Source organism: Botryllus schlosseri, chromosome 4, assembly GCF_051294905.1.
Source record: "Botryllus schlosseri isolate E-star chromosome 4, Bs_hap1, whole genome shotgun sequence".
Taxonomy (NCBI): domain Eukaryota; kingdom Metazoa; phylum Chordata; class Ascidiacea; order Stolidobranchia; family Styelidae; genus Botryllus; species Botryllus schlosseri.
Window position 1 is genome coordinate 4,793,890 of NC_137239.1, and position 24,774 is coordinate 4,818,663.

Sequence of the window (24,774 nt, forward strand, 5' to 3'; positions counted from 1 at the left end):
TGTGTTTCGCGACGAAAATGGAGCAGCGGACGATCATAATAAACACAAGAGTTTTAGCCTATGAGCTACCAGGGCCATAACTGCCGCACCCGAACTCCCGATTGGGGGAGCTCGAAGGGACCCAAGATTATTTCGATGGTCGTTTGTTGGAAGATATTTATTCAACTCGAAAATTTTCGTCGCGCATTGCGCGATCTCAGCTCCGATTTAAATGTCATCAGTACATTAACAGATAGATTAAATAAATAGGCATATCGGCGCCGTGGACTACCACGCATTGGACAGGATTATGTCTTTAAGATAAGAGGTGGGCCACAGCACATTTTCAAACCGGAAAATGAGCCACGGCCAAGAAAGGGCTGAGAACCCCTGGCCTAGGCGATGTAACAAGGAGGCAGGTACACTGAATCAAAAGTTAAAGAAGATAATATAATAGAAAGAAAGCGATAAAAAGGGCTGGTATGTCACGGGAGGCAAGAACAATAGGTTAAATCGTGGTCTGGTAATCTTGAGGGCAGACTAGTATTTACTTAGTAGAAATTGCTTGTATTTCGACATGAATGTGGACATGCTTGTCAACTGTCGGGTGGCCGGCGGGAATCTGTTCCAAACGTCAGGTACGGCATATATGACAGAGCGATGATCTTTTCGGTAGATCATGTGAATTTTCAATGACGTGGACGCGCGTGTGTTGTACTTGTTGGATCGACAATCAGGCCACTTTGAGACCCTTGCTATGATACGGAGTACGTTATGTTGTACTTTTTGCAGTGGCCCGATTGCAGTTTTACCAGTAGTAGCATCCCCACCCCTTTTCACTACACCATCAGACTTGGTAATAGATTTGTATGAGAGTACTTGAATCCTTGTGGTCACCCCTTGTGAGACGGTTAGCATGCGAAAAATAGATCTACTGCTATAGAATGCACAAAAGCAGTTTTGTATCCCGAATTAAAATCAGCGATTCAAAATTATAGGAGAAATCCCGTTTTGTATTGTACGGAGACATCATTTGACATGACACTTGGGAAGATATGACCAGTCTGGTCTGGTTGGAATCTCCCAGGTAGCACGACTACTTGGGTACCGGAAGGTATTAAAATGGGACGAGGTCCGGGTACCAAGTGGGGAAACCAATCGGTACCCGTACCTTTTTGGCCCCATATTACAGAGGTATTTTCTGTGGCACCATGTGGGTTACCCATTCATTTATGTGGGGATCCCACGCTTAGACCTCAATCCACCCACTACAGTCGTAACTGATCTAATCATATCCCATGAACCATCATCTATCACTTACATACCAGGGAACCCATATTAATAAGAAAAAGGCTCCCACAGTTACCTGGAACATTGGTATATTGCAAACGTACAAACGAAAATACCAAAATTGGCATATTGCAAACAAACGAAGATGACAGGCTTGCACAGTTATCTGGAACCAGACTTGGACAACTATAGCAATCGAATATAATTTGGAGCGACATTCAATTTTTAATGTGGTTTGGAAAAAAACTGTAGGACGAATCCTAATCTAATTTGGAAAAGCTGAAAATGTTTTAGTTGTCCAAGTCTGTCTGGTAAATTCACAGATTGCAAATAATAAACAAAACAAACGAAAATGTACAAATACAATAGACTAGCAGTGGTGCACAAGTCTAACAGGGCTGTTTATTAATTCTTTTTAAAATTTCAATGGCTACTTGATAAATTGTTAGTTGGCTGCATACCAAATTTGGTTCAATTCCTATCTGTAATCGCATTGCTACAGGAGAAAGTTTTGGATTGACTATATAATATCTAAATAATATTTCTTTCCAATTATTCTGTCTGCTTTATGAAACTGTTAGGTGGTCACCATAGATACCAACTATTTTATTTGCATTCAAATTTTTGTAATGCAGTAACTACGCTTCCAGTTCCACTGTTTCAAATGGAGCCGTATATGATGTTGAGAGTTTCTTAGCCAAATTAACAATTTGATCGAGTAGCCAGTGAAATTGTTTAAAAAAAGTCATTTTTCAAAAACGATAATGTTCAATCGTTCATACTCACTCAGAGGTGGCGCATACTTTCAAATCACAAGATGTTTCTTCGCGAGCGACCAAACAAAAATGACTAGTTACACCATAAATTGACTGGTACAATACTTGAAAATACATTCAAGAAGTTCTGCTATAGCTATTTGACATGTTTATGCTGATTTGACACACACTAAGTGGTCATTCAACACCTAGAATTGGTGTGAACGTATACCAAAACTACTTGAAATTTTCAACCACTATGAAAAACTGTTCAAGTAGAAATATCAAAAAAATTGATAATCGAATCAAGTACACATAATCCGTCGTTTTGAAAGAGTAAAATACTTGTTACTGACCACCACTGTCAGTATGTCCTAGCACCGAAGCGGCCAGATGAGTGCTCAATTTTATGAAATGATTGATATCATTCTGCGTTGCTTTTTTCTATTTCTGGTTGAAGACGATTGCAATCCTGTGTCGCTCCTGGGTATGAATTCTTCTTTGTCATGAATCTTGAACCACCGGCACGATCTCTTGAATTGGTGATCCACTTTCGCATGGCACGTTCAATATCTTTTTCGGTGCAATCTTTTGTGTTGATGTTCATCTTGACTGCAGCTGTCGAAGGTAAATCAATTCATAACCGATTAAAAGACATAAAAATTACTCGGGTATTACCAAAAACCCCTTTAAAAATGATTGTGTTCTTCAGCTTAAATTTATCATTTCGTCCGAAAACGCTGCAGCGATTTGCGAATTCGTTCTGCAATAATCTCGGCATTACCCGTCTCATGAAGTCATCGGAAGTATCGCCACCAATATTAGCCAGAGTCTTCACCTGTACGAACGTACGAGTTAGTACAGATCTTTGTTTGCAAAAGCAAAAGTTTACCATCCGTTCGAAAACTCCCGGCTCCCTTGCAAAAAGCTGATCCAAATTCTGTAGTTTTTCACCGTCTTGTATTGGAAACACTGAAGGTAGTTCTGATGTCATAGACGCGTTGAAGTATGGCAGAATCAGCTCCATGAAATGTTCTATTCTCTGGATGCTACGCGACATTCGATTGACGTCCGATTGAAGATTCACCAATCTGCGACCCATGGTTTTCGATTCAGCCGATATAACTGTAGCATAAAATAATATTTTTTAATATTATGCATCTGCTGAATATCAATACAATACACACCAAGATTGTATTGATTTGTTGAGGATATAACTGAGGAGGGCACTTCTTCACCACTATCAATATCAGTGTTGTCGAGAAACCGATCAGGTTCATTGTATTGCCTGTCCGAACAGCGAGACTTGGTGAATGATGCGGGTACTTCCTCACTAGGATCATCTTCCCTGTCACCGAGGGACTGACTATGTTGCCCCTCCAAGTAGCAATACTTTTTTGCTGGAAAATGATAAAGCATTGTGCTAGCCATCAAGTTACAGAATCAGAAATTGGATAATTGATTTGATCTGTACCTGACTTCTTAGAATTATTTGGCCGCCACACAGGTGGTGGACATATGATCGGGCTATCATCATCATCGGTGTCACTGCTTGTCTCTTCTATCAATCTTCTCTTCCGAGAAGGGATCACTCTGAAACAAAAATGGGATATTGACCGACTAAGTATGCAGGGCAGACATTCCATGATAACGGTAGGAAATAACTGAAGTATGGAGTTATTAGACACAATTTTTTGACCATTAATGATGTATAAAGATGAAAACTGCCACCATCTGAAAACGCTGCGTCGATATATATTTTCAAAAGTCGAAAAAAGGAGAAAGACTTATCACCACCATTTTTTTGTTTGTTTGAAATTTGTAGACCTGTGTTATCATTAGTCATATTTTGAAGTTCCATTCCATAGAGAAGACTTTTAAGAGTATTTTGCTTTACTTCCGTTTAGCTGGAAGTGCTCCAGCAGATTCCGAAAGCTCGCAATCCGTCTGCCTCAGAGATCTTTGCAATTTCTTGTTTGCCTCTGCATAGTCATCTAGGAAATAATAAGTAATACAGTAATACGCAAGGATAGGTCTATCCAATACGCGTACGAAACATACTAGTTTCGGCCAAAATTTTAACGGCATGCAATGCCCAGGTTTTTTCAGGATCTCTGAACTTTTTCAGCAACTTGTCAATTTTGTTAGATGACATTTTCGAGGGCCAGGAGCATCGGCCATTTTTTCCAAGCCATGTCTTTGGCACGACAGCTGCCGACACCTTGTCCTTGCTGTCTAGGAATTCAACCACACAATATACTTTCTTCGACATTACGATTATGGATCTGTCAAAAACAACAAGATGCATGTTGTCAATACTGTCACAGGGAAAACCTATATATGAGGTGGGTACGACACTACCGCGTGGCAAGAAATGATTAGGTGTTGGGCCTATAATTGAAGATCAGATTTTTTAAATACTTTTAGCGCACACATATCATATGGATTGATGAATCAAAGGGAAAACCACGTACGCATCATTGACATCATTTGCATCAGGCAAGACTACCAGCTTGTGACTGATATCTGTTATACTCGCGGTATGCAGATTTGATGATAAACGGTTTACCCGTTTAATCCCAATCAAGGTCGAATCAAACGGACGGTCGAAGAATTTCTCAGAATGTCGAAATATTTGATATACTACTGAACCACTGGAGCCTCCGGAGGAATTTTGCAAAATATTCTGAATCATACATATTTTGTTATGAATATTCACACAATTGTCCCCTTCATTCAAGGAAAAGGACAGAGCATCAGATCGAAACCGACGGAATTGTCTCTGGCCCTCAGATTTGGGTCCAGAATAGTACTCTTGACAAAACTGAGGAGTCAATGCTTCATCATGCCCAGGCTCACATTCCCTCTCAGAGTTTTCTTTCTCATTAATCCTACGAAGAATTTGGGCAATTGGATTGCGCGAGCTCCGAACCAAGCCCTTCAACTTTCCAAGCATGGATTCAAAAGGAAAGCAGGATACATTTTGTAATGACCCATAGCGCTTCGCATCAGCAACAAGATGGATTACGCTGTGAACGTTATAAACCAATGACTCCTTTCCATATATGCAGGAAAATTCTTGAACAAAAATCTTTAGAAGGCACTCGATGTAGTCATAGTCCAAACCATACGCGTTGTCATGTAGTAAGCACCGAATGCAAACCGACAAAAGCAGGAAATTTCTATATACTTTCTTTTTCAAAATTCCCTTGAGACATACTGGACCAGTATATAGGAGGAATTGGCGAAATTCCGTTGCTTTCCACAACTTTGATTCAAGGAGCGATCTTGGCTTCCGAGAAAATTCCTGTGATAAATGTGGCCTTAAACTCAACAGCGTATCGGAAATCTTCCTGATATCCCTGGCATGCAGTCTGACTGTCAACGGGCCGGGTGGAAATACCCAATAATACAGTATTTTCCGTACAACGCCCAAGCATATCAAATGCTGATAGTCCAAAACAACCTGCGACACCATGCCGATACCGAGTTCCACCAAAGGCGATTGCTGCAGATGGTGGTTTTCATCTTCCATCGTGCAGAAGGATTCGTCAGTGCGGAGTGTTGCATGAAGTTCTGGAAAGATCATTCTACCTTCAAATTCGCCTTCTTGTATGCAACGCTCACATGAGCTGTACCCACTATGCCCCTTTATTCCTTTGATAAAACTTCGTGCTTGTGAGTCACATATAACAGCATTGATTGCCACCTGATATGTCTTTTCCTGAATCGTCATTCCATTAACCATAAGATCTTGCATTTCTTCGACAAAGTCTTTTAAATATTCTGCTACTGATGATGGCTTTCCGGGTCCATAAAATATGGCCACGACAAATGGATCGAATCCTTTCAACTCTTTCACTTGAGCAAGAATGGGCCAAAGGGATGATCTTGCACTTTTGAAAAGAGGTATTCCATCCACGTTAACATCAATGGTGATTTGCTGTATGCTCCTCCTCAGTACTGCTCCTTCAATAGCCTTTTGCAGGCCTATGTAATAATATAAACCTCCTGACACATTTTTAATTTCATAGTCGTCCGTTCTCATTGTTTTCAGCAACGTTCGGGGATCCTTTGGCAAATCTGATTGAGTGTGAATGCGGAGTATCATCAGCAATTCACGAAATGCACAATGAGTTATATTATGCTTACATGCCCAGTCCCGAAGTAGTGCGGATAAATTACCAACTTTTCGACCATCAGGTGACTCCTCTTCTGAACTAGACCAGTCTGCAACATCATCCATTTGAGTAAACGTATTGGCATCAATATGTGAAGTACTGGTAACTTGAAAGACACCATCATTGGAATGATCATGACGAGTAGTGGGGTTCCATTGTGTATCATATTCATCAGGGTAACCACATCGAACTGAGCTATCACGATGCCTCTCAGCCTGTTCCAAGCTATTAGAGGGTCCTCTTGCGATCTCAGCTTGAATTTGCCCCTCAGCCTGTTCCAAGCTATCAGAGGGTCCTCTTGCCACCTCAGCTTGAATTTCACCAAGGTAAATTTCATAAGCCTGTTTTCTTCTCCGACTCCGCGTTCTTTTAGGTATATCCATTACTGATCAATCAAATATTCACGAACTATACTGTAAACAACTGTTGCAGTGAGGTTTTTGTGGCTGATCTTTCAGTTAGCAAAAAATGCAGTGAAAACATTGACACATGTTTGGTAATTCAACTCGACTTCCAAAAAGTGAAATCACTTTTTTCCAAAAGGTTAAACAAATTGAGCATCAGGTCAACACAGTGGTGTAGCCTATTCAGTCGATATTATAGGGTCATCTCAATCAATCAACCATTATCGCTAAGCTAACGATTATAGAAGCGTACACGAACATATGATTTTCAGCATCTTTCCGAACCGTGTGACTGACCCTACAGCACGCGCGATGATAACTACACCTCGATCGAAGCAGGGGCGTTCGGTCAGCTATATACCAGGTTATAAACTGGGAAGATAATAACTTCAGCGTCAGAAAACTGAGGCACTTCATCGATGGTAGGAAGACATCGCAAAGTGAATACCATAATCACCACCAATACATGTTCTCCATGAGGGGTTCTAGTTCATTACATGACTGCCCCAATTTTAATCGAGTGATTAAAATGAGGTCTATTGAATCAATAGGTCAAGTCAACTCATGCAAAATCATCATCACAAACGATGGAAAACATAAGCGGGTGGAATCAAGGCTGTAGGCTCGTGTCGCTAGGACATGCTTGGCAATATGTGATGCAGGAGCGAACTGATGATAATCAGATGTTGGTATTTCAGCATTTTGAAAACACGAATAGATTGCGATTTAATGAAAAAATAGAAAGGTACTGAAACGATATGAAGCAGTTATTAAAGCTGGACAGTCACCAATAGCTACCAATAGCCACAAGACGGTGTAAAGAAGCACCAACGTCATAATATGGCGCATTGCAATATGTACATTGTACGATAGACACTGAATATAAAGAAACAGAAGAGAAGGGAAGATAGCCTAATGAAGTGGCATGTTTCGGAATGATAGCTCAATATAACAAATTGAGACTTGAATGAGACTTGACGTCAGATTGCTCTCGAGGCTTTTAGCGAAGTCTTTCACAAACTCATCTCCACGGCGTATTTCATTATCGAATTATCGAATCAAGAGGCGAAGTCAATACTTGCATCTGTGGAAAAACACGAGTATATGAAATCAAAATAGGCTTGCGTCAGTAGGATGGAGATTGACGATATCAATGTGATCTTGAAAGGAACTTTCAGATATCACGTAAAACTACGCCAAACTGAGAAAAGGCGATATACCCTTTGAGGAAGAAGATTTTTAACAGAATCCACAGAGAACAGATTACATCAGAAAATTTGGAGGCCCAGCCTTGGTCTCGCATTCGCCATCCCAATAATATATATTGATATAATCGAATATATCCATAGTATATGTCCATGCTGGAGAAGTCTTGTAATGAACTAGAATCCCTCATACCTCACTCGCAAACGAAATATCCGACACTTTTTGTCTTGGCAATTGGAAATGATGCATGCTTTATAGATAGGTGCTAAAGCGTACTGAATGTAATGAATGAATGAATGTTCACAACCCCACGTGTAAGGTACAATCAGCAAGATATGCGCCAGAGATTAACGTATCAGTTGTGCGATATATCTGGGTGAGGAGAAAAAAGCATAAAATGGGAGCACAGCTGATTTCCACGTGAAACATCATCAATTCTGACATGTTCACGGAGAACATGTATAGGCGGTGATCGTGGTGAACACTTTTTGATGCCTTCGTAGTATTGAAAAAGTGCTAGCTAATATCGTTAGGCTAACTTTACTCTACTAGGCCTAGTCAATTATCTAATTAAGGAACAATGTAACGTTCCACAACAAGCCTGTATTCTCGTAGCAAGACAATGCAGATAAGAGAATAGAATTGTCATACAGGCGTCGCCATTTCTGCTTCTCTTTCATCAATCAAAACACCGTACAATCCTCAAGATTCCAAGGCGAGCAATAGGTCAGGTAGAGCAAAAATTACGGGTGATAATATAGGGGTAAGCCAATACATTTGAGAACTTTGATTCTCTTATGTACAAGGCAGCTTATAACAACTGACCTGCAGCTAAATAATCAGATACCATATTTTTCAAGAGAAAGAACTATTATATTGAACCGAGAAATTAGCAAATAATTGAGGCTATAATGCATATAGCTTTGGGATTACTGCTATAAAGGTATGATACGAACCATGAACCTGTTTTACGACGCACAGACTATCTTTCAGGCTTCACTACATTTCAATCAGTATCTCTCAGTTAAACTAGATCACTATCAACCTAACTGACAATTCAGTCACCTAAAAATACTGTCTGTACTTTTCTACCTGCACTGAAAGGGACTTCTTCCACGTCCCAGTGCAAAAGAGCCACGGTAGCGAGCGAGAGCGACTTGAGCTTCGAAAGACGGAAGTTCAAAGAAATTGGCGGGCTTGATTGACTATAACTTTTCATGGCTGACTGAACTCGAAAAAATAAAATTCTAGAGGATCCGGACAGTTGGTTCTATCGTTATTCTACCGATCGACGCTATAAAATTATATCACACACTCTGAGGAGTTGAGTACTCTAGCAAAGGAAATGTCAGTTCATTTCAGTGTGATAAACGGACAATTTTAAACAGTTCAAATCACATGGACAAAGTAAAGCTTGGTAGGAGTTTTAAAGTTCGATGTTAGAGCGACCAACAGGGATCGCATAATAGCTAGAAAACTTTACTACATATGGCAACACCTTCTTATTCGATTAAATAAACCAAATAACATTGATGGAAAATAAGGTTGGTTCCTGTGTGGGTAATGTATAGGAAATCTGAGCTTCTCTATAGGTGGATTTCTCATGTTTCAAGATGATTTGATTACAAAAACTCAACAGGTAAAACTCTCCCGAGTTCAAATAGATATGTGCAATTAACATTAACGAGAAGATAGACTTATTGGAATCTACCTGGGATTGGTATGGTATAACCACGCATCTATATGGATGGAAATCCCGCTTGGGTTCAATGTGGTATACATGTTACCAACCCATTTCGTTTTTCCACCCCACCTAACCACCTAAATTCCACTTCCATACCAAGTGGGTGTGCTAGCTGGGCTCGGTATGTTTAGCACGGTGGTTCCCAACCTTTTTAAATTCATTCCCCACTTCTGATTTTTGAAGGTCCATATTCCCCGGAAACTAAAATTCCTCCATTGAACCCTGAAAATGTTCCCTCCAATGAAACTCGTTTAGTAACGTCAGATAGTAGGCATGAACAATCGTATTTTGCGGCAACATAAAACTTCTTGTGTGTGTAGGCCTACTGGACGTGTTTGAGACCCCAATATTAGTTATCCAGAGTTCGAAATGTGTTTTAGTGAACAACACACGATGAAATTACCGACGCACATATTTCAGACCAGTGAAATTGTAACCGTAATCGCGGTGTTATGCCCCCGTACATAAGCAAATGTTGCATGTAGTTATTGTGCAATTCCGTCCGTTCCTCGCCAGAAATCTCCGAATTCTGTAGTAGTTGGAAATTCCCCACCGTTTGGGAACCACTGGTTTAGCATAGTGTATTTTCGGTGCCAAGACGGTTCCTACAGTCACGCCTGTGAGTAGTGAACAAAATCTCTACTAGGCTATGCTGTGCAGTGTGCACATGACACCCATTCCATATTGGCACACCGGTACCGTGTCTATATACTTGAAGTTTCTCGTCTCTTCAATATTGGGTGAACTCATCTTTTTCTTCCCTTGGAATCGATCACACGGAGTAATCTCAGAGCAAAATGCAGATAGCAGTAGCTATACAGTATACATATCTCTTTCGACGTCTACTCAACGGCACCGGTATCGCGACCACCGTTGTGGAGCGAAGCAAAGGGTAATGAGGCGCTCAAAATTATTATAAACAAACAGAGCTTTTGTTTTCAGTGTGAACCAGTGTCCATCGGCCTTTACTATGTAAAGACGCGCATTTCTTAGTGGTGTATACTGGAGTTTGTACATACTCGTTCAAATTCAGTACACTGATGAACGTGCAATCAACAAACTGTCAAGGTTGTTTCTGAAGTTGAGTTAGGTATGGTGCGTCTAAAATTTGATTCGTATAAGATAATATGTCAATTTAAATTTGCTGGAACAAAACTGAAAATGGTAACGGGTAGGCAATATAGCAGGTCTACATAATTTTAGTGGTCAAGTGATACGATTGAATTCTACCATCTCATCATCACAGAGCAGGGCAACCTTAACATTTCATTTACGTACCATTTCGAGGCTAATGGGACAAACCTATTATTAGTAAATATGACTTCCATCATAGCGGATGTTTATTTTACGAATATATTTTCAGATGTTGGATAGATCCCGAAAAACTTTTGTATCTCGCCGTAATACCAACGGCATTAATGATTTTCTTCAACATTGCTGTGTATATCGTGCTGACTTATCGTTTGTTCACGACAAAGGACTCTGAACTAGTAAGCCTCTATTTTAAACATTGTGACGGATTCCTTATTTCAATTGGTGGTGAATATATAATTTCAGGGAAAATATTGGAAGAATACTCGACAATCGCAAAAGAAGAGACTTTTGGCTAATTTTACGATCGTTTTCAACCTAGGTGTATCTTGGGTGTTCGGATTCTTCGTGGCGGTTGCCAAGAACGAAAAGACTATTATTACGTTCGCTTATATATTCACCATATCCACATCTTTGCAAGGTAACGAACAACGAATTTGAAGCAAATTGTTAGTAAATAGCTGGTTCTTGGTAAAGATCTTGAAGATAGCTTTCAATACAACATTCATTGTAGCAATATATTTTTTCAACCCGAAGAGTTTTCTGGTGCCTCTTTTCAAGAGTAAACGGCACACTAAAGGAATTTAAACTGAATGAAAAACAAAACCAACAAGTGAAAGTATGACGTAACAATCAAATTTACATATACCATGAAGTCCGCCATGTAAAAATGACAACAATAACAAATCTTCAACTGTACAGTACTAAGATTTCCAGTAAATTCGGCCCTCGGTAAATTCGGCCAGTGAATTCGCCCCTCGGTAAATTCGGCCCCGTAAATATCAGCGTTATCTCCCGTGACTGTGTGATATACGCATACCCTGACCTCTAAATCACTCGATAATAATATAATTATGTAATTCATTAATAGTTGGTAATACATTTTTATACAAAATTCTCCGAGGGGCCAATTTACCGAGTAAATTCGGCCATCGGTAAATTCCGCCCCGTGAATATCCGCGCTATCTCCCACGATTACGCAATCGACGCATACCCTGACATCCAAATCACTTATTAATAGTATAATTATGTAATTAATTCATGTTAACGGGTGGTAATACATTTTAATACAATATTCTCGAAGGGCCGAATTTACCGAGGTCATTGCCGAATTCACTGGCCGAATTTACCGAACGCCGAATTTACTGGCAAACCTGGACTAAAGTAACAGCGCAATTTGAAAATTAACAATAACAAACACGAATTAGAATACACTAGAGGGAAATTTCTAATTTATGCAGAAAATCTCTCTGTCCATATAAAATAGGCTTGGTCAATTGGACAATGGCTGATTCTAACACTTTTAAATGTAACATGGATCTTCCCCGCGTAATGACAGTAAACAATTCGTCATTATAGTTTTGAGCGCAAGAATGGTTCTCACTTGAATGTTGACCGAATACGTATGCTTAGTAATCGTCATAAGAGTCCATTTTTGCAGATAATTTGCATTGGCATATTAACTCCGTACGGTCATTTGCGCAAGTTTTTGAGCGAATCAATTTGGGGATGTGTTGCGTTATCTGCTCAAACAATCTTTTTGATGCACGTTCTACTTACCTAATATTAGAGTGGCACTTAAAGCGAGATAGCGCAGTGGTATGATCCGCGGCTGCAACACCAATGGGTGCGAGTTCGAGTCCGACCGAGGTCGACATCAGAATTCCGATTCCCAAGAGTTGGAAGTTTACCTAGGCTCCTCCTCGCCACCACATCCGAGAAAGGGGTGTCTTACAATATGCCTAGAGGTGGGCCGTGCTATAAATCGGCAGTTACGGAAAATACTGAACAATATCGGGCTGGTGTAAATGACCATAGTAGTCGACAAACCCCATGAATACCAAAAAACAAACAGTGGCACTTAAGTTCGCAGACGATGTTACATATTTTTGGGGGGGTAATTGACGTCACGAATATTTAATTGTGACGCCATAGCGGATTGACATTGCAAATTGAAAATGTTGGGTCAATATAGCTCCTTTGACGAAATAGGCTTCCAACGACTGTCACATATGGACCAAAACGTCTTTGACCAGGACTACATCGTCATGCAGCATTTTTACGGTCGCTGGTCATCATCATCAGAATATGTATTTCGTACCAATGATGCATATATACGTACTAGGGATGATGTGAACCTCTAAAAGGTTCATGTTCATGTGAACGCGAACCTTTTTGAAAGGTTCTGTGTGGACGCGAACGTTGACGACGTACCTAGCGACGACTCGGGCCACATAATGCCGCAATGCTGAAGCTGAAGTAGGCTACATATTGACGCTTTAAACGTCGGCAATAGTATCAACTGGGGCAATCAAGTGATATATTAATTCCATAAAATCTACATCTTTCGTCACTTTGCCAACAATTTCGACGGGGGCTTGCAAGGGAATATAAGCTTACGTATTAACGGTCGTTAGGCCAGCCAGGACAATGTATCCGGCGTCTGAGTATTGCTACGTTGACATTGAGCAAAGTGTAAAACGGATTTATGTACTTGCTATCGATATTACTCCTTTAACAAGTTATACATAAGCAGCCAACACCCCAACCGTTCGGATTCGGTGTTCATGAAACAATAAACATATGAAATCAAGATTGACTCCGCACGGCTGCTAGATTTTTTACATCAGGCCACGATATCAATTTAAATCATTAGTTGAATAAGCATCATTCGATGACCACCTACTCCCTACATGTAGTGTATTTCGCTCTTGATGTTGTGTGATTGCGGGTGAAACTCACAGCAGAAAGTCACTAAATATTCACAAACGGAATTCGAGCAAACTTTTGTAACAAAGCAAGTAAAATTTTTGAAATTGTTATGGTGGATGCTCGTTCAGTGTTGATGTTAATGCTGCCAGTGGCATGCATACAGTGGCCCGCAGTTGAATTGCGATAAATTTCAACCAAAGTTCTTAAAATGAAGCGAGAATTGTAATACATGAAAAACGTTCACAGTGCAGCACCTACCAAGGGTTCGTTTGTTACGTCAACATCTAAATTTCCGCTATTCATACACAGAACACGAACGTGAACCCCACGTTCACACCATCCCTACTACGTACTATAGCTGTTGAACCCGCAATTTTACGGATTCTGATCATCTCCTATCGTATACGTCGGCTATATCGGATGATAATCGTAAAGGCTCATAGATAATGTTTTTGAGAAAGTATTTACATACTTAGCGCATAGTTATACAACTTTAAAAAAAATTAAAGCCTTCGTTTAAAACATGTTTTAAACAAAGTATTTATGAAACAGCCATTTGTTTTAGGAGCAACCCTAGTGTGCCACGTTTTTCCAGTATTTTTAGTTATGAGTGTAAATTCAAATCACGTCACGTATGATGTGCTGATCGCAGGATATGTGGAATCAAACTAATTTTTATTATATACATTTTGTTCTAATCACCCACGTTATAAAACGGTCAGGCCAGAGGCTTTCAACCCGTGTGCCGCGGCACACTATTCCAATTGCACTGGTCAGGGCTGCCGCGAGCAAATGCGGTCGACGTATAATAAAAGTTAGGCATTCCATATTCTAAGTGTTGCATTGTTGGTGGTTCATGGTTGTATACCCAATCAAGACACTCGATGTACAATGCTATGCAATTGACAGACGCAAGGATGTCTAAACGACCAGTTGCCGTTTCTTAATCTAGCATTCCCTAGAGTAGCGGTTCTCTCTCTTCGGTGTATATGCCGCAAGGACATCAAGGTCAAAAATAAACTCCTTTCCAACCGGGGGTCCGCGAGTCCTCTGTATTTGCAAAATGATTGATAACCAATTTGTAACTTTTTCAATGCTTCAGTAAGCACATGTATAGAATGGCGGCATGAGATAATATATCATATATAGGATATTCACACAGTATAATGTGTAAACCGTTTGTGTCAAACTCAAATTACGTCGCGGGCCGGATTCAAAACTTCCAAATGCTCGCAAGCCGCACCCATTTCTTCTCTTGAAAACATTATTACCAAGCAATGCCTCTATTCGCGAACAATTGGATTGACGACGATGATGGGATGGTTGAGTGCACTTATGAAGCGCTGCTCCAACAGTAGCGGCAAGTTCACTTATTTCGAAACTCCCTTTGCTTAAGTCGTAACCTGGCGATAGTTGGGTGCATGCATTCTGAGGAATACAAGACAATAAATTCCGTAACTTTAATTTTCTTGTATTCCTAATAAATCACGATTCAGGTTTCTCTAGATTCCGGGGACCTTTTAAGTCGAAGATGATACAGCAGTGCGATCATGCAGTGATATTTGAATTAAATTTTCAGTGTAAATAATATATTATCCATGTTGCAGTTCATATAACGGACCAGCATTGTCATTTTCCCTTCTGTGAATAACAGCTTCTCGGCATATTTTTCCATAAAACTCAACTCAGAGAGCACTTATTTGCCTTTTCGAAATTGGTTGTCAATGTCACCGATTTGTTCCTATAGTGGTAAAAAGTGTGAAACCAAAACATTGTAGTCAAGTGATTATAATATGGCATATACGAGCATACTCGACATTTGCTGTCTTGCTTGTCCATGCAGTGAGCACCTTTCTTAATAATAAATTGCAATCCGTAGTCGGTATTCGAATCTGAGATCCATAAAAGATTCTTCATTTAAGCTTCTAGTTAGATATGGATACTAGGTGTACCTAATTTGTTAGCTTTGCGGAAAATTATCCATTCACAAGTGAAAAGAGAAGAGATGCATATGGGTATTTTAGTTAAGCTGTCCAGAGAGAAACTTGATAGCTTTATACTCCTTTTTCATCTCGGTAGAATGACCGATTGGTACGGGAGAAAATATATTGCCATTGTGTAAAACAGACCTGGGCAAAGTGCGACCAGCGAAGCTATTCTGTGAGGCCCGCGAAAGGTTGCTTGGAATTCAAAACATAACACTTGCTTTTTGAATGAATAAAACATTAGCTTTTTAATTTTAATTTAAGTCAGTCAGTCAGTCGTATGACAAAAATACGAAACACTTGATCAAGAGATGGCGAAGTTCAGACAAACTGCAAACTTCGCTCGATATCAAGGCTTATAAGCTGCACATTGCACACTGCTTGGAAGACAGCGACCTAGAAAATAGGCTTTGTACCGTTGCACATGCATTTCACTTTTAATGCAGTGGTTTTCGAACTGCGGGGCAGGAAAGAATCAAAAGGGGGCGCGAAGCCGAACTTTAGGAAATTTTTGTTTTGCGCGACGCGCGACATACACAAAGCAGTTATTGCTCTGCGTATTATCCGACTTCTATGTTTCAGAATTCTTTCCACAACATCCGTATCCTTTCATGTCATCAAACCATCCGTAGGTATTGCCAACATTCTGGTTTCACTTTTTAATATTTGTGATATCGCGATGAGGATGGTTCGAATTTTTTCATAACACGGGAGGTGCCTAAAAAGTTTGTGAACCACTGTTTCAGAGTCCTAATATAAGGAACTCATGTTTAACATCGTTTTGAATCAATACGGCAAATAGATATTTTCCTATTTTCCTGTCACTTTCTCATTACCCAACATCACCACATTCACTTAGCAGCATTTATTAACAATGTAATTTAAAAATAAAATTAAATACTCTGGAGAATATAGCTAACAATTTTCATTCGGCCCGCCAACGTATTTTCTACTTCTCATTTGGCCCACTGAGTAAAATAATTGCCCACCCCTGCTGCAAAAGTTCAATGTTCAATGTACATTTCTCACATCAGGTGACGTTATTATTGATGGAATATCTGAGAACAACATTAGTGTTCATCATAGTCAATTATCTATTTATGCGCAGTATAAAAGTAGAAGAATCAAAGATTTCCTTCCTACCAAGTGAAATATTCATGAATAAATACAGTGATTTTAGGCAATTTTATGCTTTTTAGGGGTGTAAATATCTACTTTTCTAGCGCCAATCTAACAAAACTAATGGTATATTCGTAATAAGCAACCTTAAAAACCCCAGAAACTGCCAGATTTTTCATTTGTTGACAAGTGTTATTATTTGTATAGTGGCGCTTATGACCGATTATTTCTTTTGCACCACGTATGTTTGGAAACTAGCCCTTCCACCGCCAATCATGGTCATACGCAAATTCGCCTACGTATGCACTAGTATTTGGGGTGGTGATACCTAGAAAAATGTAACCAATCGTGGCATTACTCGCTATATTGAGATGTGACCGAACGTTAGTTATGAACATTTTACCGTAGGCTGCGCAATGACATGACGGAGATCTGAGATCATTTCATGTTTCTTTCTATAGTCATCATATTCTGAAATCTTAGACATCTATGGCATTTCACACCACACCGATATTACTTATTGTGATTTCTGAGATGCCATCTAATTGCACGGCCCACTTTCGCTCCAGGCAGTTTTTTATACACTGCTTTGCCATACGTCCGGCATTTCCCGGACATGTCCGGAATTTCACTGTCCAAGCTAGCGTCCGGGAGGAATTTCTAAAATATGCAAAATGTCCGGAATTTTGATGACTTCACGTAGGATCATAATTTTTTCGTAAATCAGCATAAAAACAATATTTTTTGAGAATATTTATGCTGAGGCATGATATTTTTCTTCGCGCTGCGCGCGATTTGCTATCATATTTATTGGTTTTAATATGGAGACTACGACCCTCGCGAAAACCACAATAAAATATAAATAAAAACAACCTACATTTACTTGAATAACCCTCATCGGAATCGCAATTATAGGATAACGAGATATTCCTAGAGGTCGTTAAGGCTGTTTAAATGCTTTATTAAAAGACAGTGGTTCCAAACGGGGGGGCTTTATTCTGGGGTTTGCGAATATGTTGAACATAATCAGCTTCCAAAATAGCCCGTGAGTAAGTCTGGGCGAAGGTGCTGACTTATTTTGGTAATCAATTTTGATCTGGTCCACGGAACATTTTTAAATTGAAGATGGAGTCGCGACCATAAAATGTTGGAAACCACAGAATGTGGGGTAGGACATGAACATGACTTAACGGTGTGCAATATTACGCTCCCTGTTTTTTTCGAACTCATCATCCTCCACCAGCTCTACCTCCAATAACTGTGATCATGTGGGGGGGGGGAGCAGTATCTATATATCAATAGATGCGACGACCAATATTATTGAAAGAATTCAGTCAAATAATTTAACGACCAGATGTATGTAGAAACCAGATTCATATAGCAAGCACACCCCCAGAAGTTGCATCGATTACCCTATAGTGTGGGCTCAAAATCATTGTTTATTTGGGAAGGAGGGGGCTGAAAACATGTGCATACGGTCCCGGTTACACAACACACAGCCACATACTCCTTAACCGGATCATGGCCACCTCTGGTCTATGAGCAAAGCTTTGCTAGTGTGACGCCATGACTCATTTTTTAAATCCACTAGTGAGCGCTAAAGAGTGTCCGCAATTTGGGTTGCTGAAATATGGTTACTAGGGTTGTTCAGAATTGACCGACTTTCAAAAAGTCTAGGTTTTCAGTCCGTTTCCCATGCCTTATACCTTAAAAACAAATTCTGGCAACTTTTTTTTGTAATTCATCCCCCACATCCGTGTGCACATTGAGCTGGAAGAATAGCAGCTGAAAATAGGGGATTCCCCTAAAATCTGAGTGTCACGATTTTACCTAGCCAAGTTAAAGTGACATATAACATGGATTTATGCAGCTGTTGCGGTTTGGAGTGCTATAAACCCCACTATATAAGGCATTCCGAGTTCAGGATATCATTTCCATGTCCCACCCAGCCTTAGAACTGCTCAAAACTACCTAAAACTGATAGTCATTTTGTTGGATCACATATCCTACACCCCTCAAACCTACCCGGCACTGTTCATCAATTTCCTGGATCCCCATGTGCAAGAATACAACTGTAAATGTAACATCCACTCACAGCCACATAATAAACATCACAGGAAACGAAAAAATAAGGCAAAGAAAGAGATCAACTTGGCAAAATATTACATAAATCACGTGGATGAAATGGTTGCTTTCGAGAAATCTGCATATCTGTTCCGGTGATCTTCCACAGCTTGTAGGAGGCTCGCTCGCTGTTTTTTGTCATCCGTTCTGAACGCAGTATAGTCGGTATTCAATTTTACCATACGCTCTGCTGCATCATTAACTACTTCAACAGTATTCACAAATTCTTGAGCAGTCAGGAAATCCGGATCAGGATGCCATTCCGAAACTGGAAGACTCAACCAATCATGTTCCACATGTATAGCATCAAATAGAAACCACGATTCTGGCCCAATCAAATCGACCATACTCATCGACTCAGAGACAGAGTTAGAGATCAGACTGAGAGGCATACATCTGCGATATTTTTCAGGGATTGGCATTTTCAGCAATTTAGCAGCCATCGCTTCCTTCAGTTTGTCAGGAATCGTTGGATTAGCCGAGAACGTGGTAAATACCACCTTTTCCTCAGTTAGATACCAATGATGTTTTCGCAATTTCTTGTATGCCACATCAGCAACAGTGAGATCGCATAATGAACAGTTTTTCATGTCATGAAGGAATTTGAGATCATTCCAAGGTGCGTCACATGCAATACCAGTTTTCAACCAAGCTGGAACATAAAACAAAGCAATGAATGTATTGATTCGTTCGAACTTTTCAATGAACTCTTCAGAATAGTCCATTTGCTCACTCCACATGAACATTTTTTGACAGTACAGGACTTGACTCATCCATGTAGCGCTATGAGTAGCACCAGGCTTGCGAAAACGATGATCAACATTTTTGTCATCCAAAATCGCCAAGGTGCCTGTTGCACATTCTCTGTAGTAATCTCTTATCAATACTTCTTTCTGCTTTCCATCATTGGTTTCATCAGTGGAATTATTTCTTGCTTTGCTTCATCAGCTTTAATCGCCAACCAGCTGCCTTCAATAAACTTCAGCGTTTTATAGCTTCTTGATTTATCAATATGTTTCCACTTCTTCTTGAAGGTATTAAAATCCGTGTTTTCAGGGCCTGTGGTTGTCGATCCAAACAAACACTTCCAAACCTCTCGAATGACCAGTTCATAAATATGATGGCGACAGGCATTGTAGAAAACTTTCCTGTTAATCAATTCATCAAGTAACGGAACCGCACCTTTGTTTTTACCAGTGTTTGAGGATGTTGTGTCAAACACAAGAGCTCTACCAGATTTTGTTAAATTCCAAAGTTCCAGCAGTTCAAATGATGCATCAGCCTGTGCTTTTCCGGTAGCACTTTCCAGAGTTTGAATGCCAAGAAGTTTCCCTTTCTTAAATGCGCCGGAATACGCAGACGATGCGAGCACTGCCAAGGCCTCAAATTGATATCCTAGACTACTCTTAGTGCGCTTTCCATCCCAGTGCAATGCAATGTGCTCTGGGGATTGGTGGATATTTTTTCAAAGATATATTCGGAAATTTTCAAACGATTTGCAATGCGTCGTCGATAGGTCCCAGATCTTGAAAGATGGAAGTCATTAGGGTTGCCATCGCAAGCTTTAATCAGTGCTGCAGTTATCATGGTAGCGGCATTATCACTGACTTTCAAGCGATCAAAAACCTGGCATAGGTCTTCGTCGCTGAATAGGTTTACAGGAGCTTTTAGAGTCACAAATTTAGCGGAATGACCAGATGTTGACTGTGCAAGTTCGAAATCAGTGCTGTGAGAAGTGTCAGCTACCTGTGAAGATATAGATGAGCTCTCTGTAAATTCACCTTCGCTACTTGATGCTGGTGCAGACTCTCTTGCACTCATGGTCCGTCTCTTTTGTCGTTATCTTTGCCACCGATCGTTGTTAATCTCGGACCCCTTTGATCCTGATAAAATGCTATGTCTTCACGTTTTTTATCGTCAGAAAGAACTCTACTTGCTTCAATTGTCGCTATCGCGTCAGGGGCTCCTATATCCCATAGCTTACTCAGTTTGGCTTCAAAGTCGCTTTGTTTTTTTGATACATATTGCCGGCCTGCAGTTTTCTTTAGTGACAGCCATTGTTTCCATACTGTTTCCAATCTTTTGGTGGCATTGACTTTTGTGATAGTCTTTATGCCAGCAAGTAACCAAAAACCGATCACTTCATCTACTGCGATCTGGATGTGTGACTTGACTGGTTCATTTTTTAAAAATGAATGCTCTCTCAGGTGTAGCACATATTGCATAACTTGCCTCAGAGCGGGCAACTTCGATACCGTAATGGCTTCCTCAGATGGCACAACTAAGAAATGCTATGTCTGCGATCGTGTTCTTCTAGCTTTCTTCGGTACTGCTGCACTAGATGACGATTTTCTTTTTTTTCAGACATTTCGCACTACAGCTAATCCTAGAAAAACAGATATACATAAACTCAGTCAAGAAACAAAGAATAGTGGAAAACATTTCAGTTCTTTTAGAGTTTTAGGTCGAACACATACTGCATAACTTGCACAGGAGTAGCCAGATTAGATCTAGTTATAGATTATCGAAGATAGTTATTCCTAAATTGGAAAAACTCATACCAGTATATTGATATCTTGGGATAAAACAAAAAATGTAGAGCAACCGACTGGCGGTTTTCCCCAGTCACTGGAATAGACATTTGCAAGCTTTGTTTCTATCCCAGTAGAAAGGAAAAGAGTATCAGGTCTATTATATCAAATAGTTGTATACTGCTATAATACTATGTTCACTAATCACGCGCTAAACTCGCTAATAGCATGAGTCAAAACGCCGCCTGATAAGTCCTGCACCTCAATCGTAAACACAGTCCATCAACAACAAAGCAGCAAGGCCCCTGACTAATCAATGATCCCCGTTTCACAGCCGTGCTCAGCGCTTCATCAGCGCTAGAACATACGCGTCACGTCAGTGAGAACACACGCCATTCCCGTCGAGTCACTGATAACGGGGGAATCCCCTAATTCCGAATAAATTTTTAGGTGCATGAAAAAACGGCAATGTGCACACGGATGCAGGGGGTGAATTACAAAAAAAAGTTGCCAGAATTTGTTTTTAAGGTATAAGGCATGGGAAACGGACTGAAAACCTAGACTTTTTGAAAGTCGGTCAATTCTGAACAACCCTAATGGTTACCCTAGCTTATGCGGATCAGAGAATGATTAGGAGCCGAGCCTAGGAGCGACCTGCGTGTGTTGCAGCGGTGCAACGTACCAGTACGCTTTTCGCAATTCAGGGTAACTGAAAGTGCTATAGGGTTCCGCGAACTAATTTCCCCTATGAGAGGGTACCGCGTGGTCGAAGAGGTTTAATACCACTGGGTTATATTTTAGCCGATGCTAAATCCAGCACGTGATCGATGAGTTCTATCCCAAATAAATGTGTATATAATATTTTCCGAATGATATATATTAACAGGTCTTTTCATTCTCATTTTGGCTGTTTTACGACACGATGTTGTGCGAAACTCAATATCAGGCAGATTTAGCTCTGTGACTGGCAGATTTGGTAAGGACACAAGTCAATATAATACCGAAACCATCCGAAGCGTTAGAAGGTGAGTTTACAAATTATTACAGACTTGGGAATTAGTGAGAAGCGGATCGACAAATTATCTGGTCCTACGCCGATCCTGATATTTAATGGTCTCGCCCGACTCCGGTCCTACTCGTCGGCCGGATTCTAGAAATGACCGTGATCAGGTCCGAATAACTCCGATAATAATTATCTATTCATCGGGTGGAATTGCATATTGATTAAAACAATGCAAACAGGAAATTAAAAACTCAAGCATCAAAACCAACCCTTATCTGATGTAATTAGGGCAACTTGGACTTAACATGTAGTATATCTTATTGAATATTCGGCATTACCTATTAATTCGACGATGTAAGTGGTAAGGCTGCAATATTGTAAGTAAAAAGTACCGATCCGGCTCCGGTCAAAGATGAAATAATCCTATCGGACATCCAATCCGGCTCCGATTCATGCTACGCCCTCTATACTATTCAAATATTCTTTTAAAATCTGATGGCACCAACTTTTATTATCACCATACGATATAATTCATCGATATACACTTGCTCTCTGAGCCCGTATGACGCTTCTACAATAAGTCGAAACGATAGTAAAATATTGCGCAGCATTATCAAGCTATGTTATTGGTAACTCTTCAATATCAGACGTGACATCACATCGACTCTAATACTATAATCTCAATACCAGCTACGGGTCGAAGTACAACAAAAACTAACTCCACAATGTTGAATAACTTGGTAACAACCTACCTGATATCTTGATATTTCACGGTTGTCGAAATGTTTTACGATGGCCATGGTCCCTCATGCGTGTCACTATGTGTGGCTACAATATTTATTATTCCAGTGGATTACATTTACCGCAATTAATTAAAATTATCAACTATCCACCGCGCATCAATTATAGATTACGGGGAACTTATGGAGACTAAACTTAACGTATTCTGGTCTTCAATTGTAGGTTACTCATGTACTGATGATGGTTATATGCTCTATTTCTCTGTTCGTCACAGTGAATATTCCAACCCGTCTTTCACTGGTCCCGGCAATCCTTACACGCGAGAAACAGAGGATGAACATCATTACGACGTTACCTCTCGTCGAGCGGCTACCTATAGGCGGCATCCCCATTCTACCGAAGGGGCATTTGTGATCGAAAACTGGAGAAATCGTCGACATTCCAGTTAATCAGCAGACATATTTCTACCAATCTCGAATATACTTTCGTATATTCTAGTGTACCACAAAGACGTTTGCTGATTTTCTCATGTGCATATTTATTATTTTCATATTTATCGTGATTCCATATCTGACGACATGCAGCACGGTCCACTCATAGCGTTTTCTAATACACCGCTTATGCTTCGTACAAATGTTTCTACAAATTTAATACACACTCTCATCAGTTGAATTACACCATCATGTTCCTATGACTATATTTCGATCACAATTTTTATTATGTTTATGCATTCTTCACGCTTAAGTGTCCATATTTGTGTGGTTCAGGTCACGAATACTGTCATGATAGCTTTAACGTCCACGAGCGTATAGTAATTAAATATGATTCTAAACACCCCCACTTGCAGATACATATCGATCACATATATTTCCAATGTCCACAAGGCAGTGCTCCACAATTTGTTGATAATATTTGACTTCGGGGAGGTACTTAATTTGTGGGTAGCAGACGAAGAAATGAATGGTTCTAAAAACCTGTTGTCTTATAATATTTAGCAAAGGTGTCTATGCCGGTATGGAGACGTGGTTAACAGCAAGTATAAGGAGGAATATCCATAGACACAAAACCATCCACAGGCTGTAAGTCAGCAGCTCAGGAATCATAAAATATAAATCAGCCGGGTGTTGATATTGAAACCGAACGTATACCATACCAACTACCGGCGTACATACGGATATCACAATACATTCCAATTGGCAGTTAATAGTCTAAGACACGCTACTGTATGGCACGAGTGAATGGAGAAACTTGATGTGGATTATGGATAGGCCGTCACTGCGATATGGAGCAAGTGTTGGAATCAAGTCACTACCTTCGAGTCACGAGTCATCTCAAGTCATTGCACATTTTGACTCGAGTTATGTCAAGTCAATCAATTTTCAAAGGTGACTCGAGTCAAGTCAACTCACTCGTTTTTTGGAGGTGACTCGAGTCAATTCAAGTCAAGTCAAGTCACGATTCAAGTCAAATTGAATTTTCGAAGTATGAGTGATGATGAAAAATCATTACATTTTGCTAACTTGATCAAGGATAGGTGAATTGGCCATCTATCTTGAATCAAATAACGAATATAAAGTAAAATGTACATGCAAGACGATGTTGCAGCACTCCCGCAAACGAAGAACGTCTACTAAAATACGCGAGTAATTGTATAGTTACATGCTACAGTCTGATGACTTCTTATCGGTC

The 24,774-nt window shown here is 40.0% G+C and overlaps 2 protein-coding genes across 39 annotated transcripts in view; one reads left to right on the forward strand and one right to left on the reverse strand.

Annotated features, from left to right (window-relative positions):
* LOC145437880 (adhesion G-protein coupled receptor G7-like) overlaps positions 1 to 23,988 on the forward strand; it is a 161,772-nt gene extending 137,784 nt beyond the window's left edge. For 21 of the 38 annotated variants that reach the window (XM_080315224.1, XM_080315228.1, XM_080315232.1 and 18 more), the window contains 4 exons: positions 10,923 to 11,049; positions 11,117 to 11,291; positions 22,228 to 22,366; positions 23,360 to 23,988. In XM_080315224.1, the coding sequence (XP_080171350.1) occupies positions 10,923 to 11,049; positions 11,117 to 11,291; positions 22,228 to 22,366; positions 23,360 to 23,534 (616 nt within the window). In that variant the 3' untranslated portion in view covers positions 23,535 to 23,988. The remainder of the gene's footprint in view (positions 1 to 10,922; positions 11,050 to 11,116; positions 11,292 to 22,227; positions 22,367 to 23,359) is intronic. The other 17 variants (XM_080315239.1, XM_080315231.1, XM_080315237.1 and 14 more) reach the window with 2 other exon arrangements.
* On the reverse strand, positions 1,081 to 3,203 carry LOC145436875 (uncharacterized). Its single transcript, XM_080314079.1, has 3 exons — positions 2,917 to 3,203; positions 2,703 to 2,862; positions 1,081 to 2,642 (listed from the first exon to the last, which is right to left on the reverse strand). Exons 1-3 carry the CDS (start codon positions 3,124 to 3,126, stop codon positions 2,449 to 2,451), a joined length of 564 nt encoding a protein of 187 aa, XP_080170205.1. The 5' UTR covers positions 3,127 to 3,203; the 3' UTR covers positions 1,081 to 2,448.
* Positions 23,989 to 24,774: the final 786 nt, after the last annotated feature.